Below are 18,370 nucleotides of genomic sequence, written 5' to 3'. Positions count from 1 at the left end.
GTGTGCAGGAATCCTTTTATATTGTTATGTTTTCACCTCCTTTTGTCACATGTTATGCAGTTGCTTTTGTTTGGCTTTGCTGCCACAGTACAGTTTGTAGTTAGACCTCAGATAAGTTGTTGTAGGTTATAACCGTAAACAGAGCTAATGGTCGTTAATCGCCCTGAAAGGTTCCATCTAGGTCAAGACTACAGCCTAAATACAAGATGCTGGTCCTAGGTTAACAGTCAAGCCTATTTTGTGAAATGTTTTCCTTTTCCTTCTGGGAGCATTTTCCCTGCGCTTGATTGGTCATAATTGCTGATTCGCTTATTGACAATTCATTTTTATATGAGCTGAGGTCAAAATCAAGCCACTTATGTCAAATAACTATTATGAACTATCTTCCATTTGGTCACAAATCCACCCAGAATATAGTTCCTCCCCAAAAGTTTGGTGGATCATAATAGAGCGAAAGGTGTGATAATGGGTGAAAACTAAAACTGGTCATAGGTTTATACAGACTAATGTGTCAGGGGGGATTGCAGACCTATTCATTCTATTTATAACAAGAGGTTGATTACACGTCACTAGTGTCAGAGCTTAGAAGAACTGGCCTATAATGGACTGTGTTGTTTTGTCAGGGACATTCTCAGATCCACCAGACTGCCTCATTCCCCCAGTGAACCTTCCATCTGCACTAGTGCAGTACGGTGGATATAATTAGCTACAGCAGAGGAGTTAAAGGATGAGCGAACGGTGGGTTAATGGCAGAAAATGAAAGGCTTGATGAGGTTAAAGGGTCTCCGTCTGCTCTCCACGTCTCAGCTGGAGGAATATGCTTCCTGGCAGAGTTCCAATCCAAGCAGTTCAAGACCGTCTGCTTGCCACTCTTACTCTAGCTGAGAAAGTGTTGTGAACTGGACGTGTCTCTTTTGTTTGTTGTACTTTGCCTGCCTGGTCCATCTTTTCTGTGCTGTAACTGAATACATTCTATACTCTTGGTGTTGGTTTTTATCTCACTGCACATAATGTGAAGTGCTGATTTTGACCCAGCCTTATCTGTGATGGAATGCTAGCACTGGGGAAATTCCACGTTAACAGAGTGATGCTGAAACTAAGATTAAAAAACTGTATAAAATGAAATGTATGCCAAACAAAATCCAATGATCGCAAAGTTAAACAAACCATAGAACTCTATGCACAAGGACTACTTTTACCAATTTACACAGCATTTAACTAAAACACATTTACTTGAAGAACAGTGCAGATGCAAAGTTTAGTAACAGAATATCGGATTGTGCTGTTTTTGCTGTCCGTCTGTTACCAAACTTAGCATCTGCACAGTTCTTCAAGTAAATGTGTTTTTGTTAAATGTTCAGTGTAAATTGTAAAAACTAGTGCTTGTACACTGAGTTGTATGATTTGTTAAACTTTGTTTGGCATTCCGTTACCGTGGAAAGATCGGAGTGGAATTTCCAGGATCTTTGTTTTTCACTACTCCCCAGCACACATCTTATTCTGAGAGGAGGTGAATCCACCTGTGAGAAGAGTACTGAATATGGTAAAGTATTATTGAATGCTGCCAGAGTTTGTCTAACTGTGGGACTGTTCCTCTGTGTACCCCAGATGTGTGGCTGCTCCTTCTCCACCTCCAGTCAGAGAAAGTCACAGTTCTACACAGACCCCACAGAGGCTGTGAAGGACATCCCCAGTGGAGCCACCATCCTAGTGGGAGGTAAGATCAGGAGACAGTGAAGACTTCACTGTGGGCTCTGAAAGGGCTTTTCCCTGGGATGCCTTGCAAATGCAGCACTGAAGACTGTTTACGCCTGGACATTTACATGTACATTTTAGTCATTTTGCAGATTCTCTTATCCAGAGCGACTTACAGAAGCAATTAGGGTTAAGTGTCTATGCCAAGGGCTTGTCAACAGATTTTTCACCTAGTCGGCTCAGGGATTCGAACCAGTGACCTTTCGATCCTGGACAAACGCTCTTAACCGCTAGGCTAAGATTTATAAGAATTGGATAGGAGTGTAAGCAAAATGATGGACATTTCACCTCTCCTATCAGAGAGCAAAGTGGGGATATTATGTTATTTCTAATACGTGCACTATACAGTACTGTACCAGTCAAAAGTTAGGACACCTACCTGATCACACTCAACACACACATATACATTACCAGTCAAAGGGTTGGACACACCTACCTGATCACAATCAACACACACATATACAGTACCAGTCAAAAGGTTGGACACACCTACTCATTCAAGCGTTTTTCTTTATTTGCACTATTTTCTTTATTGTAGAATAATAGTGAAGATATCAAAACTATGAAATAACACATATGGAATCATCTAGTAACCAAAGAAGTGTTAAATAAATCAACATATATTTTAAAGCTGCCCATCAACTGTAAGTGCTGTTATTGTGAAGTGGAAATGACTCTGTGCAACAGCGGCTCAGCCACAAAGTGGTAGGCCACACAAGCTCACAGAATGGGACCCCCTAGTGCTGAAGTGCGTAGCGTGTAAAAATCGTCTGTTCTCGGTTGCAACACTCACTACCGAGTTCCAAACTGCGCCTGGAAGCAACGTCAGCACAATAACTGTTCATCGGGACCTTCATGAAATAGGTGTCCATGACCAAGCAGCCGCTCACAAGCCTAAGATCAGCATGCACATTGCTAAGCATCGGCTGGAGTGGTGTAAAGCTCGCTGCCTTTGGACTCTGGAGCAGTGGACATGCTTGAGTGATGAATCATGCTTCACCATCTGGCAGTCTAACGGATGAATCTGGGTTTGGCGGATGCCAGGAGAACGCTACCTGCCCCAATACATAGTACCAATGGTAAAGTTTGGTGGAGGAGGAATAATGGTCTGGGGCTGTTTTTCATGGTTCGGGCTAGGCTTCTTAGTTCTACAGCGTAAAATTACATTCTAGACGATTATGTGCTTCCAACTTTGCGGCAACAGTTTGGGGAAGGCCCTTTCCTGTTTCAACATGACAATGGCCCCGTGCACAAAGCGAGGTCCATACAGAAATGGTTTGTCGAGATCGGTTTAGAAGAACTTGACTGGCCTTCACAGAGCCCTGACCTCAACCCCATCGAACACCTTTGCGATTAATTTGGAACACCGACAGTGAGCCAGGCCTAATGGCCCAACATCAGTGCCCGACCTCACTAATACTCTTGTGGCTGAATGGAAGCAAGTCCTCTCAGCAATGTTCTAACATGTAATGGAAAGCCTTCCCAGAAGAGTGGAGCCTGTTACAGCAGCAAAGGGGAGACCAACTCCATATTAAGGCCCATGATTTTGGAATGAGATGTTCGACGAGCAGGTGTCCACATACCGTTGGTCATTTACATTTTTTATTTCACCTTTATTTAACCAGGTAGGCAAGTTGAGAACAAGTTCACATTTACAATTGCGACCTGTCAATGTAGTGTATCTCCTACAAGTAGGCTAGGGAGACACTTGTGTTATATGATCCAAGTGTAGTTTTTCTGTAAAAACTGTTTCTCAGTGGGAGAAATGTTCATTCACACATTGCCTTGTTTGCTGTTCTTAGATAATGGACCATGCTCTCAATTTTAGCTGCTCTGTCTGAATCATTCTGCGTCATTGCCCCCGACAGACTGGGCTGCTATGACAGATTCCACATGTCATAATAATAGAATTGGGCTTGTGCTTGTTTCCACTGTGTGTAAGGAAGGCCTAACTATACAGGGTCATTTTCCAAGGAAAATAAGTCATTAATAGAAATGACTGTAAACATTTATGTTTCTCTCTCCAGGATTCGGTTTGTGTGGTATTCCAGAGAACCTTATCAACAGTTTATTAAAGACTGGCGTGAAGAGCCTTACAGCCGTCAGCAACAATGCTGGGTAAGTGCGTGTGCATCTGTCTCTCTGTGTGTGTCTGTTTGCGTGTGTTTGCACACACATGCAGGTTTTTTATTTGAATTATTTCACCTTTATTTAACCAGGTAGTCTAGTTGAGAACAAGTTCTCATTTGCAACTGCGACCTGGCCAAGATAAAGCATAGCAGTGTGAACAGACAACACAGAGTTACACATGGAGTAAACAATTAACAAGTCAATAACACAGTAGAAAAAAAAGAGAGTCTATATACAGGTGCCTGTGTGTAACCCAAAACCATGGATTGAATTTCCATCTCGACCCTCGTTTACTGCTGTTGAGAAAATGCCTGTGTTTCCTAATGCCAGTTAGAATCTGTTTTAAATTACAGGCCTCCAACCATGATAGCATCAAACATTTTAAACTGTTTCTCGTAAAGATGCCCTGCGTGGGATCATGGGGGATGACCTGCTGATCTAAAGTCCGTTTTAGGCTTTACCCCCCTAATGGTTAACCCCCTAGAGTTGATGTCCGTGGCATTGGATGGGTCTCAACCCACCGCATCCTTCCGCATCTGCCGTGAATGCTGGCAGATCCACAGTGGTGTTTGTCAGACCATGAGACTAATCCCGAAAATCGGTCTTCTCACGAAACGTCTGATCGGTTTGGCCTACAAAATATTATTCTCCGTTTTGTTCTACGACTTCCAAAAGCGTCATGGGACTCGTCTGAGATCGGTACTGCAGATCTGCCAACCTCTGTCTGTAGTGTCCGAACAGTTTGGGCTACACACTAATATGACCCTTCTATGGAAAGGTGAGTCTCTCTCAAACATGTACATGTTGCTCTAGCCACTCTACTCATGTTGCTCTAGCCACTCTACTCATGTTGCTCTAGCCACTCTACTCATGTTGCTCTAACCGTGGGACTGGCAACCTGTAATGTAAAGTTGTGGGACAGTGAATCTAATAATAGCGGTATTCAGTGTGTTAGTTTATAAAGAGATTCATTTAGCACATCTCAGACATGCCACAGGAGCTGGATAAAATAATATGACAACAAAAAGAAAGTGAAACAATATTGAAAATTGAAGAAACAATATTGAAAATTAAAAGAAAGTGAACTCCCAGTGTATCCTTTGGCCGTAAAGTGATTTAATTTGGTTTGTTTGAGGCCGTTGTCTGATTTCATTGGCTTGTATTTGGTACAATTTCCTGGTCATACTTGGCTGTCAGGTTTAATTTCAGAGTGCAAACATCCACTGACTGTTCCCCTGCAGCTCTTTCTTTGCATCTATCTATACCTAATCTCTTTGACAGAAACCTGAAGAACCAGTCATTTTAGAGTTAAAATCCTTTGGATTTTTTAAGGTCAGGCTACAGGCCTATACTCGACCCAGATTAGACATTTGACATTTCTACTAGTCAGACAATCGTCCGGAATCTGAGAGGGAATGGTTTTTAGGCTATCGACATAACTCTGGAAAGAGTCATTATCTTTTCTATTATCTCAACACTGAAACTTTAGGAGGAGCGAGAGAAATGATAGGACCATGAGAACTGCTGCTCTTCTTTTCTCTGAACCCCGTGGAGTCTCTCCCTCTGTTTCTCTTGCTCTCTGTTTTTCTGTTTCTCTCTGTGTCTCCCTCCCTCTCCTTCTCTCCCTCTCAGATACAGTGGATCCTTTATGTAGGGTGTTATATGAGACGGGAACCTCACGTGTGCACTAGGGCGACCCACTGAGCTTTCACAGGAGGACACTTTACCAACTGGAGGGAACGTTGTTTTACTCTCACTCCATAACCTTGTGATGGAGTTACTGTACAACAGACACATCACACGGTTAATGACATCAGATGTTGTAAGCACTAAACATTCATGCCAGCACTGTTCAAACAGTGTGTTTTATTTTGTAGGAAAGGTTTGAGTTCAGCCCAGGTGTTGAAGAAAGAGCAGTCAGAAGCATCTGCCCTTGATTGAAAACACTGTCCATTTTGACCTAATTTCTTCAGCTAGAGTGGAGTGAACTGCTTGTAAACTGCTTGTAAACTGCTTGTAAACTGCTTGCGGAATACTGTGAAATACTCAGTACCGCATGAAACAGTAGTCTAAACATATGCACACCAAGTTCTTAACAACTGTGTTTAGTTTGTTGAGCTCTGTCAACAGACTTGTATTGGAGGTACAGAATGTAAGATTGCATAGACCATTGTGCGTGGGGGTTATCATTTCTCCAATATAAATTATTCTTGAAAATTGCTCCTCCACATTTAGAGATAATGATTCATTTGGAAGTGTGTGCTGTGGGCTGCACATTCAAACTCTCCTATTTCAGAAACAGGAGTACACCTGTTCTGCACAGTTTGATATGGAAATTATAAAAAGATAAGAGCAGAAAGCTCTCTCTCTTTCTCTCTTTTATTTATATATATGACATGCAGTATACTGCTGACTTGTCTATATTAGCTGAACTAAAGTAGACATGATTGTCCAATATCTCCAAGTGAAGCTGATTGGACGTGTGTGTGTGTGTGTGTGTGTGTGTGTGTGTGTGTGTGTGTGTGTGTGTGTGTGTGTGTGTGTGTGTGTGTGTGTGTGTGTGTGTGTGTGTGTGTGTGTATGTGTGTCACAGGACTTGATAACTGTTATTGGTGTTCTGAGCATTCTTGGCCTAGATGGTGTGAGTAAGCTGACCTAGAAGTTGTGTGAAGGACAAAGCCTGTTCTTTCCAGTCCCAAACCTTCCCCAACATTAGCAGTGTGACTGGGAGATCTTTAACTCACACCAACTATTTTATCCTACTAGATTTGATCGTAAGAATAAAGAGATATGATTTTGCACAAGTTTTCACATTCATTACGAATCTATCTTAATTATCCCTAAAGGAACTATTTAGTGTAGTCTTGAGTTTCATGAAGTGAACTGCTTATATGGGTAGAGAAACAGTTGAGATTAGGCCAGCTTTAGTTTCACCACTCAGGCACAAGAAAGGCAGGTGACACATTGCTACCTGGAGTTAAACATCATTGTTTTATTTACCCCAGATCACTTCCATTAGTTAATGACTAACACTCAGAGGCTATTGTGGCAGCCCCAGCCTTTCTTCGTCTTGGCAATTGGGTAGTTTCTATACCCTCTTGAGGCAGCCTTGTAAACCATTGTGGCTGCTCTCTTCACAGCAAATCACATGTTATTTGTCACATACACATGGTTAGCAGATGTTAATGCGAGTGTAGCGAAATGCTTGTGCTTCTAGTTCCGACAATGCAGTAATAACCCACGAGTAATCTAACCTAACAATTACACAACAACTACCTTATACACAGTGTAAAGGAATGAAAGAATATGTACATAAAAATATATGAATGAGTGATGGTACAGAACGGCATAGGCAAGATGCAGTAGATGGTATAAGAGTACAGTATATACATATGAGATGAGTAATGTAGGGTATGTAAACATATAAAAGTGGCATTGTTTAAAGTGGCTAGTGATACATGTATTACATAAAGATGGCAAGATGCAGTAGATGGTTTAGAGTACAGTATATACATATGAGTAATGTAGGGTATGTAAACATATTAAGTGGCATTGTTTAAAGTGGCTAGTGATACATTTTTTACATACATTTTTCCAATATTAAAGTAGCTAGAGTTGAGTCAGTGTGTTGGCAGCAGCCACTCAATGTTAGTGGTGGCTGTTTAACAGTTGGATGGCCTTGAGATTGAAAAACAGCTTCTATCTCTCGATCACAGCTTTGATGCATCTGTACTGAACTCGCCTCCTGGATGATAGCGGGGTGAACAGGCAGTGACTCCGGTGGTTGTTGTCCTTGATGATCTTTATGGCCAACCTGTGACATCGGGTGGTGTAGGTGTCCTGGAGGGCAGGTAGTTTGCCCCCGGTGTGGCATTGTGCAGACCTCGCTACCCTCTGGAGGGCCTTACGGTTGTGGGCGGAGCAGTTGCCGTACCAGGCGTTGATACAGCCCGACAGGATGCTCTCGATTGTGCATCTGTAGAAGTTTGTGAGTGCTTTTGGTGACAAGCCAAATTTCTTCAGCCTCCTGAGGTTGAAGAGGCGCTGCTGCGCCTTCTTCACCACGCTGTCTGTGTGGGTGGACCAATTCAGTTTGTCCGTAATGTGTATGCCGAGGAACTTAACTTAATACCCTCTCCACTACTGTCCCGTCGTTGTGGATAGGGGGGTGTTCCCTCTGCTGTTTCCTGAAGTCCACGATCATCTCCTTTGTTTTGTTGACATTGAGTGGGAGGTTATTTTCCTGACACCACACTCCGCGGGCCCTCACCTCCTCCCTGTAGGCCGTCTTGTCATTGTTGGTAATCAACCACTGTAGTGTCGTCTGCAAACTTCATGATTGAGTTGGAGGTGTGCATGGCCACACAGTCATTGGTGAACAGGGAGTACAGGAGAGGGCTCAGAACTCACCCTTGTGGGGCCCCAGTGTTGAAGATCAGCAGAGTGGAGATGTTGTTAACTACCCTCACCACCTGGGGGCGGCCCGTCAGGAAGTCCAGTACCCAGTTGCACAGGGCGGGGTCGAGACCCAGGGTCCCGAGCTTGATGACGAGTTTGGAGGGTACTATGGTGTTAAATGCTGAGCTGTAGTCGATGAACAGCATTCTCACATAGGTATTCCTCTTGTCCAGATGGGTTAGGGTAGTGTGCAGTGTGGTTGCGATTGTGTCGTCTGTGGACCTATTGGGGCGGTAAGCAAATTGGAGTGGGTCTAGGGTGTCAGGTAGGGTGGAGGTGATATGGTCCTTGACTAGTCTCTCAAAGCACTTCATGATGACGGGAGTGAGTGCTACGGGGCTGTAAACGTTTAGCTCAGGTACCTTAGCTTTCTTGGGAACAGGAACAATGGTGGCCCTCTTGAAGCATGTGGGAACAGCAGACTTGGGATAAGGATTGATTGAATATGTCCGTAAACATACCAGCCAGCTGGTCTGGGGATGCCGTCTGGGCCTGCAGCCTTGCAAGGGTTAACACTTTTTAAAATGTTTTACTCACGTCGGCTGCAGTGAAGGAGAGTCTACAGGTTTTGGTAGCTGGCCGTGTCAGTGGCACTGTATTGTCCTCAAAGCGAGCAAAGAAGTTGTTTAGTCTGTCTGGGAGCAAGACATCCTGGTCCACGACGGGGCTGGATTTCTTTTTATAATCCGTGATTGACTGTAGACATACCACATACCTCTCGTGTCTGAGCCGTTGAATTGCGACTCTACTTTGTCTCTATACTGACGCTTAGCTTGTTTGATTTCCTTGCGGAGGGAATAGCTACACTGTTTGTATTCGGTCATGTTTCACCTTGCCCTGATTATAAGCCGGTGTTTGCGCTTTCATTTTCACGCGAATGCTGCCATCAATCCACGGTTTCTGGTTGGGGAATGTTTTAATAAACGCTGTGGGTACAACATCACCAATGCACTTACTAATAAACTCGCTCACCGACTCAGCGTATAGCAGTAGCTCACTCCAGTCTTTCAACTCGCAAAGACCATTGAAGTGGGAAAAATGTAACTATCTGAAGTCGTCCAACAACCAAACCACTTATGATGGGTTATGTTTCGTTATAACTTAGAATGGAAGAAGCAATCCTACTATAAACTCAAGTGATCTTGTTATGCCTTGCCTGCAGAAGTCCAGCTGTTTCAGTGTGTCTCTGTATCTGTGTATGGTTGTGGCTTAGCTGCCTGTCAGAGAGAGGTCTGGTGCTCCTCCTCCTCCTCTTCCTGTGACCTTAAGTAACCATTTTGGAGTAATGTGAGCCCTGTACAAGACATAATGGATTAAAGGAAGGGATAAAAAGAGGGGGAAGGAGAGAGTTGAAGAAATATGAGAAGGGAATCAACTCTACAGTGGGAGGGAGAGAGGGAATGCATACTGTAGGTTCATTGTATGCATTCCCTCTCCATTGCTCTGCTTTTTCACTTTGCAGACAGATTCACAACTGAAATCAAATCTTTACTAGATTGTTGCACTTGGTTAACATTCACAGTAGCTTATTCACTGAGCCGGAAACAACAACACCACAGTAGCTTATTCACTGAGCTGGACACATCCACACCACAGTAGCTTATTCACTGAGCTGGACACATCCACACCACAGTAGCTTATTCATTGAGGTGTAAACACCACAGTAGCTAGACCATGAATAACACAACAAACCTTTTTTTTTTTTTTGCAATACTGTGTTTATGTGTGCTTAGTAACCTGTGCATAGTAACCTGTGTAGTAACTTGTTTTGTCTCCCTGCAGGGTGGATAACTTTGGGCTTGGTCTGCTCCTACAGACCAAACAGATCAAGAGGATGATCTCCTCCTATGTGGGAGAGAACGTTGAGTTTGAGAGGCAGTACCTGTCTGGGGAGCTGGAGGTGGAGCTAACCCCACAGGTAACACGCAAGCGAACGCACACTTCATTGCTTTGATAGTTTTCCCATTCTACTTATTGGGAGTGAGATGCATTAGTGGTGAAGGTTTTGAATGTCCAGGTTCAGTGATTTTGAGTAATGATGCCATTGATGACCTCTGTCCTCCAGGGTACCCTAGCAGAGAGGATCAGAGCAGGGGGTGCGGGTGTTCCGGCTTTCTTCACGGCTACAGGCTACGGTACCCTCATCCAGGAGGGCGGCTCCCCCATCAAATACAACAAAGACGGAACTATCGCCATCGCCAGCGAACAGAGAGAGGTCAGACCCCAGCCTCTTCCACCATGTTGTTTCTAGCACCACATTTGTATTCATTAGGCATCCCCAGTTAGTTCCTGCCAAGGCAGCAGCTACTCTTCCTGGAATCCAGCAAATGAAGGCAGTTATACATTTTTTAAAACATTACAATACGTTCACAAAAGATTTCACAACATCAGTGTGTGCCCTCAGGCCACTACTCTACTACCACATATGCACAACACAAAATCCATGTGTACGTGTGTGTATAGTGCATATGTTATTGTGCGTTTGTTTGCATGTCTGTGCCTATGTTTGTGTTGCTTCACAGTCCCCGCTGTTCCATAAGGTGTATTTTTTATTTTTTCAATCAAATTTTACTGCTGGCTTGAGTTACTTAATGTGGAATAGAGTTCCATGTAGTCCTGTGCGCCTCCCATAGTCTGTTCTGGACTTGAGGACTGTGAAGAGACCTCTGGTGGCATGTCTTGTGGGGTATGCATGAACAATAGTCCAGGTTCAGCTCTTTGTTAAGTGTTAGTCATTTCAGTCGCTGTAGTAGTGACGTGTATAGTGTTGAGTCATTCGAATACATAGACATGCTGGCTTTACTCAAAGCCAGTGTGTAACGGCGTTCTTCGTTTGTTGAAAGAGAGGACCGAAATGCAGTGTGGTGGTTACTCGTGTTCTTTAATGAATGAATGACGATACATGAAATAACTATTAAATACGAAAACAACAAACGGAACGTGAAACCTAATACAGCCTATCTGGTGAACACTACACAAAGACAGGAACAATCACCCACGAAATACAAAGCGAAACCCAGGCTACCTAAATACGGTTCCCAATCCGAGACAACGAGAATCACCTGACTCAGATTGAGAACCGCCTCAGGCAGCCAAACCTAACTAGACACACCCCTAATCATTAGCAATCCCAAATCCTATAAAACTCCAATACGAAACACAACACATAAACCCATGTCACACCCTGGCCTGACCAAAATATATAACGAAAACACAAAACACTATGACCAAGGCGTGACAGAAACCCCCCCTAAGGTGCGGACTCCCGGACGCACCTCAAACCCATAGGGAGGGTCCGGGTGGGCGTCTGTCCATGGTGGCGGCTCCGGCTCGGGACGTGGACCCCACTCCATAAATGTCATAGTTCCTCCCCTTCGCGTCCTGGGATAATCCACCCTCGCCGCCGACCATGGCCTAATAGTCCTCACCCAGAACCCCACTGAACTGAGGAGCAGCTCGGGACTGAGGGGCAGCTCGGGACTGAGGGGCAGCTCGGGACTGAGGGGCAGCTCGGGACTGAGGGGCAGCTCGGGACTGAGGGGCAGCTCGGGACTGAGGGGCAGCTCGGGACTGAGGGGCAGCTCGGGACTGAGGGGCAGCTCGGGACTGAGGGGCAGCTCGGGACTGAGGGCAGCTCGGGACTGAGGGGCAGCTCGGGACTGAGGGGCAGCTCGGAACCGAGGGGCAGCCCGGAACCGAGGGGAAGCCCAGTACCGAGAGGAAGCCCAGTACTGAGATGAAGCTCAGGTAGGTAGTAGGCTCCGGTAGATCCTGGCTGGCTGGCGGATCTGGAAGATTCAGGTTGACTAGCAGATCTGGAAGATTCTGGTTGACTAGCAGATCTGGAAGATTCTGGCTGACTGGCGGATCTGGAAGAGTCTGGCTGACTGGCGGATCTGGAAGAGTCTGGCTGACTGGCGGATCTGGAAGAGTCTGGCTGACTGGCGGATCTGGAAGAGTCTGGCTGACTGGCGGATCTGGGAGAGTCTGGCTGACTGGCGGATCTGGAAGAGTCTGGCTGACTGGCGGATCTGGAAGAGTCTGGCTGACTGGCAGATCCTGGCCGACTGGCACTACTGGCAGATCCTGGCCGACTGGCACTTCTGGCGGATCCTGGCAGACTGGTGGATCCTGGCTGACTGGTGGATCTAACTGATCCTGACAGACTGGCGACGCTGGGCAGACTGGCGGCGCTGGGCAGACTGGCGACGCTGGGCAGACTGGCGACGCTGGGCAGACTGGCGGCGCTGGGCAGACTGGCGGCACTGGCGGCGCTGGGCAGACTGGCGGCACTGGCTGCTCCATATAGGCTGACAGCTCTGGCGGCTTCTTACAGACTGACAGCTCTGGCGGCTCCGTGCTGACTGGCAGCTCCTTGCAGACTGGCAGCTCCTTAGACTGACAGCTCCTTACAGACTGACAGCTCCGTGCAGACTGACAGCTCCTTGCAGACTGACAGCTCCTTGCAGACTGACAGCTCCTTGCAGACTGGCAGCTCCTTGCAGACTGGCAGCTCCTTGCAGACTGACAGCTCGGGCTGCTTCATGCAGACTGACAGCTCTGGCTGCTCCATGCAGACTGACAGCTCTGGCTGTTTCATGCAGACTGACAGCTCTGGCTGCTCCATGCAGGCTGGCAGCTCTGGCTTCTCCATGCAGGCTGGCAGCTCCAGCTGCTCCATGCAGACTGACATCTCTGGCTGCTCCATGCAGGCTGACAGCTCTGGTGGCTTCTTACAGACTGACAGCTCTGGCTGTTCCATATAGGCTGGCAGCTCTGGCTTCTCCATGCAGGCTGGCAGCTCCGGCTTCTCCATGCAGGCTGGCAGCTCCAGCTGCTCCCTGCAGGCTGGCATCTCCAGCTGCTCCCTGCAGGCTGGCAGCTCTGTCTGCGCTGAACAGGCGGGAGACTCCGGCAGCGCAGGAGAGGAGAGAGGCTCTGGCTGCACTGAACAGGTGGGAGATTTAGCTGCGCTAAACAGGCGGGAGACTCCGACAGCGCAGGAGAGGCGAGGCGCACTGTAGGCCTGATGCGTGGTGCTGGAACTGGTGGTACTGGATCGAGGACACACACAGGAAGCCTGGTGCGGGGAGCTGCTACCGGAGGACTGGAGTGTGGAGGTGGCACAGGATGGGCTAGACCGTGAAGGCGAACTGGAGATCTTGAGAGCAGTGTTGGCACAGGACGTGCAAGGCTAGGGATGTGCACAGGAGGCCTGGTGCGTGAGGCTGGCACCAACTTCACCAGCCGACTAACACGCACCTCAGGACGAGTATGGAGCGCTAACCCAGGTGCCATCAAATCCCCGACACGTTCCGTCGGACGAATTCCATGCAAAAAGCACCAACACAGCAACTCCCTCATTTCTCTCTCCTCCAATTTCCCCATTAACTCCTTCACAGTCTCTGTTTCGCTCACCTCCAACACCGGCTCTGGTTCTGGTCTCCTCCTTGGCTCCTCACGATAAACAGGGAGAGTTGGCTCAGGTCTATCTCCTGACTCAGCCACTCTCCCTCTGAGCCCCCCCCCAAAAAATTTTTGGGGCTGCTTTTCGGTTTTCGCTCTGCGCCGCCGTGTCTTTCTTTTCGACTCCATTCGTCTATAGCCCTCTTCGCACTGTTCCAGCGAATCCCAGGCGGGCTCAGGCACTCTCTCTGGGTCGGCCGCCCACCTGTCTATTTCTTCCCACGTCGTATACTCAAAGCCTCTGCTGTCCATAACTTCCTCCCTTCGCTGCTGCCTGTTAACACGCTGCTCGGTCCGAGTGTGGTGGGTGATTCTGTAACGGCGTTCTTCGTTTGTTGAAAGAGAGGACCGAAATGCAGCGTGGTGGTTACTCGTGTTCTTTAATGAATGAATGACGATACATGAAATAACTATTAAATACGAAAACAACAAACGGAACGTGAAACCTAATACAGCCTATCTGGTGAACACTACACAAAGACAGGAACAATCACCCACGAAATACAAAGCGAAACCCAGGCTACCTAAATACGGTTCCCAATCCGAGACAACGAGAATCACCTGACTCAGATTGAGAACCGCCTCAGGCAGCCAAACCTAACTAGACACACCCCTAATCATTAGCAATCCCAAATCCTATAAAACTCCAATACGAAACACAACACATAAACCCATGTCACACCCTGGCCTGACCAAAATATATAACGAAAACACAAAACACTATGACCAAGGCGTGACACAGTGCCATGTCATTAGTGAAGATTGACATATTTTGGGGCCTAGACAGCTGCCCTGGGGAATTCCTGATTCTACCTGGATTATGTTGGAGATGCGTCCATTAAAGAAAGTGATCTGTGTTTTGTTAGACAGGTAACTATTTTTCCACAATATAGCAGCGGGTGTAAATCCATAACACATACGTTTTTTTCGTCTAACCAAACAGCCCACAATTTTTTTATCATCAATTTCTCTCAGCCAATCATCAGTCATTTGTGTACGTGCTGTGCTTGTTGAATGTCCTTCTGTATAAGTGTGCTGAAAGTCTGTTGTCAATTTGTTTACTGTAAAATAGCATTGTATCTGATCAAACACACTTTACTAAAAAGTTTACAAAGGGTTGGTAACAGGCTGATTGGTCGGCAATTTGAGCCAGTAAAGGGGGCCTTACTATCCTTGGATAGGGAAATAACTTTTGCTTCCCTCCAGGCCTGAGGGCACACACTTTCTAGTAGGATTAAATTGAATATATGGCAAATAGAAGTGGCAGTATCATCTGCTATTATCCTTAGTCATTTTCCATCTAAGTTGTCAGACCCCAGGGGCTTGTCAGTTGTTAATAGACAACAATGTTTTCTCCTCTTCCACACTTACTTTACGGAATTCAAAATTACAATGCTTTTCTTTCATAATTTGGTCAGATATTCTTGGGTGGGTTTTGTCATGCCTGCATTTGCTAATTTTACCAATTAAAAAATAATCAAAATCAGACTTATTTGCCATTTATTTTTACCTCATCCCTCTGAACCATACAATTGTTTAATTCCTCATCAATCCATGGGGATTTAAGTTTTTACAGTAATTGTCCTAATGGGCTCATGATTATTAGTAACTGGGATAAGCAATTTCATAAATGTGTCAAGTGCAGCGTCTGGTTGCACCTCATTATACGCCACAGACCAACAAATATTATTTACATCAACAACATAGGAATCACTACAAAACTTATTGTATGAGCTGTTATACACTATTTTAGGCCCAGCCTGGAACTTTGGATTTCCTAGACATGGCTACTATTGCGATCACTACATCCGATGGATTTGTATACTGCTTTCAAACAAATTTCTGCAGCATTAGGAGAGATGTGATCAATAAATGTTGATGACTTCATTCCTGTGCTGTTTGTAACTACCCTGGTAGGTTGGTTGATAACCTGAACCAGATTGCATGCACTAGTTACAGTTTGAAGCTTTTTCTTGAGTGGGCAGCCTGATGAAAGCCAGTCAATATTTAAATCACAAAGAACATATACCTCTTTATTGATATCACATACATTATGAAGCATTTCACACATGTTATCCAAATACTGACTGTTTGCACTTGGTGGTCTATAGCAGCTTCTCACAAGAATGGGCTTTCGGTGAGGCAGATGAACCTGTAGCCATATTACTTCAACAGTATTTAACATTAGATCCTCTCAAAGCTTGTGCTGGTGCTGAATGTAAACAGCCACACCTCCACCGTTGGCTTTTCTGTAGGTCTTATAACCATGTATTGCTAACACTGTATCATCAAAGGTATTATCTAAGTGAGTTTCAGAGATTGTCAGAATATGAATGTCATCTAGCAAATGATTGATTTAATGAACCTTGTTTCTTAAGCTACATATGTTAACGTGGGATTTTTGATTCTTGACATTCACCACCGTGTGACACAAAGACACGCCTCCATCTCTGACTGCTATTATTAACACATACTGAAATGGCACACCGTTAGCTTTACAACCACACACGACGTGCTGTCATATCCAGCTGTCTTCTGGTCCTGTCTCTTGAATGGCTTGCTATGTCATTGTTCGGCAGGTGCGGGAGTTTAATGGCAGGCATTACATCATGGAGAAGGCCATCACTGGAGACTTTGCTCTGGTCAAGGCCTGGAAGGCTGACAAGGCCGGGAACATCGTCTTCAGGTAGCTACCATTACATTCACCTGTGTCTGTCAATCTAAAAATGACCTGATATCAGGGCAGCTTACTCCATCCTACTCCTTGAATCCCTGCACAAAGCATAGGGTGCCATTTATTATGACCTCAGGAGCTCATGTACCCCTTAGAAAATCTGCTGTCGCTAAGACTGTAATGCTGCTGAAGAGACAGGGTGCATCATTACGGCTATTAGCCATGATAATAGTGTTGTGGGAATAAACATTTAACACACATTTACCCAAGTCACTGTGATTTAGATCACTGCTTTCGCCAGGTCAGGTTGAACCCTTTCTAATCACTTTGTGATGTTACCACAATAAGCAGCAGTCGGGGCCTGCAGGTCGCTTGGCTCTGTGCCAGATTGATTGATGGTAGGAGATACAAGCCTTTAACTCAGTGACTGAATTAAGATATTGACAATAGACAGCTTAAAGAGATTGAACATTCTCCAGAAAACAAAAAACAAATCAGAATTAAGTCTGACTGAAATTGCCTTTCTTCTTAGTTCACTTGTCTGTCAGGATGTGACAAGAACATTCACTCTGTCCACATATGAAAACGGACCCATATTGTTGTTTGTTTTGTTTACAACCTTGCATTCAAACCTGTGAATAATTACACTCCTGTACACTGAAAATGTCCTAGTAAATGCAATTCAATTTGTCACCACAGGGGTGCAGTATTTGCTTTCCAACTAACAATCCCCTTTGATTTCACAGGCAAAGACTGGCAGTGTTGAAACAATGGTTGCTTATTTGAAAAAGAGAACAACATTGCATGATTGCTCTATGTTAATGCTGCCACTGTTTTATTGCTCCCTTGTTGCCTGTTGCTTGTAAGTACGCATTTCACTGTAAGGTTTACACCTGTTATATTCGCAGCATGTGACAAATGCAATTTTATTTGAGATTAATGATTGTGTTAGATTCTAATTATCAGAAAAATAACTCGACGGACACTATGAGAGCTCAAACCAAGTTTATTCATCCAGAGGGTCGAACAGCTGAACCGACCAAAACACATTTTCCAATCGTGGTGGTATTTGTACCCCAATTTGGGGTGGAATCTCCTCCTTCTCTCCATACACTACATCTCTTGTTGCTAGGCAGGAAATTAAGTGACGCGGGCAATTAACCTTTCCTTCTCCCTTAACGTGACCAACCTGACCTCAACCCCCTTCATCAATAATCCACGTCTCTCTCCCCTTATCAATGCCTGCCACGTGATCTTTTTCCCTACACTCAGTACATTCCAAGCCAAATACCTTCCTCCTACCCTCTAAACCATTTCACCCAATATTTCATTAGGATACCTGATAATTAACCCTATTTCCCATTTTAGAAGTCAGAACCCAGAATCCATCAATTGTGAGCGAGTGTTGGGACGAAACCTGATTTTTGACTTCTACTGATACCAGGTTTAGTATCATGATATCAAAACGATACTCTGTACCGAAATGATACCACAGCAACAAAAAAATGCGTATTAGCTAAAGTCACAGAATAACTATTGAGCTTTATTTTTTTGAACATAATGTTGTTAACTGGTAGAACAAATAAAATATATTCTATATTCAATTTCACGTAAAAATAAAACACCATATCAAATAGCAGAAGAATACCTAAAATGTTCCTTATGCAAAACCATGTCAGAGACTGAGCAGACAAAACTGTTTTTAAAATGTCATTTGATACATATTGGGGTTAATTTGCTCATCTATGGTCCTAATATTGGGTCAAATGGCATTCATTAGACCTAGGATTCATTACAGCTAAATCATTTTAATTAACAAAATGTATACAAAACATTAGGAACACCCTCCTTATATTGAGCTGCACCCCCACTTTTTCCCTCAGAACA

The 18,370-nt window shown here is 45.0% G+C and overlaps 1 protein-coding gene across 1 annotated transcript in view; it reads left to right on the top strand.

The window, feature by feature from the left end:
- LOC112262590 (succinyl-CoA:3-ketoacid coenzyme A transferase 1, mitochondrial) overlaps positions 1-18,370 on the top strand; it is a 130,053-nt gene that overhangs the window by 1,150 nt on the left and 110,533 nt on the right. The window contains exons 2-6 of the mRNA XM_024438216.2: positions 1,609-1,717; positions 3,783-3,873; positions 10,126-10,261; positions 10,409-10,558; positions 16,389-16,495. Of these exons, the coding sequence (XP_024293984.1) occupies positions 1,609-1,717; positions 3,783-3,873; positions 10,126-10,261; positions 10,409-10,558; positions 16,389-16,495 (593 nt within the window). The remainder of the gene's footprint in view (positions 1-1,608; positions 1,718-3,782; positions 3,874-10,125; positions 10,262-10,408; positions 10,559-16,388; positions 16,496-18,370) is intronic.

This window comes from Oncorhynchus tshawytscha, linkage group LG12, assembly GCF_018296145.1.
Source record: "Oncorhynchus tshawytscha isolate Ot180627B linkage group LG12, Otsh_v2.0, whole genome shotgun sequence".
Taxonomy (NCBI): domain Eukaryota; kingdom Metazoa; phylum Chordata; class Actinopteri; order Salmoniformes; family Salmonidae; genus Oncorhynchus; species Oncorhynchus tshawytscha.
This window is presented reverse-complemented; position numbering and strand designations above follow the sequence as displayed.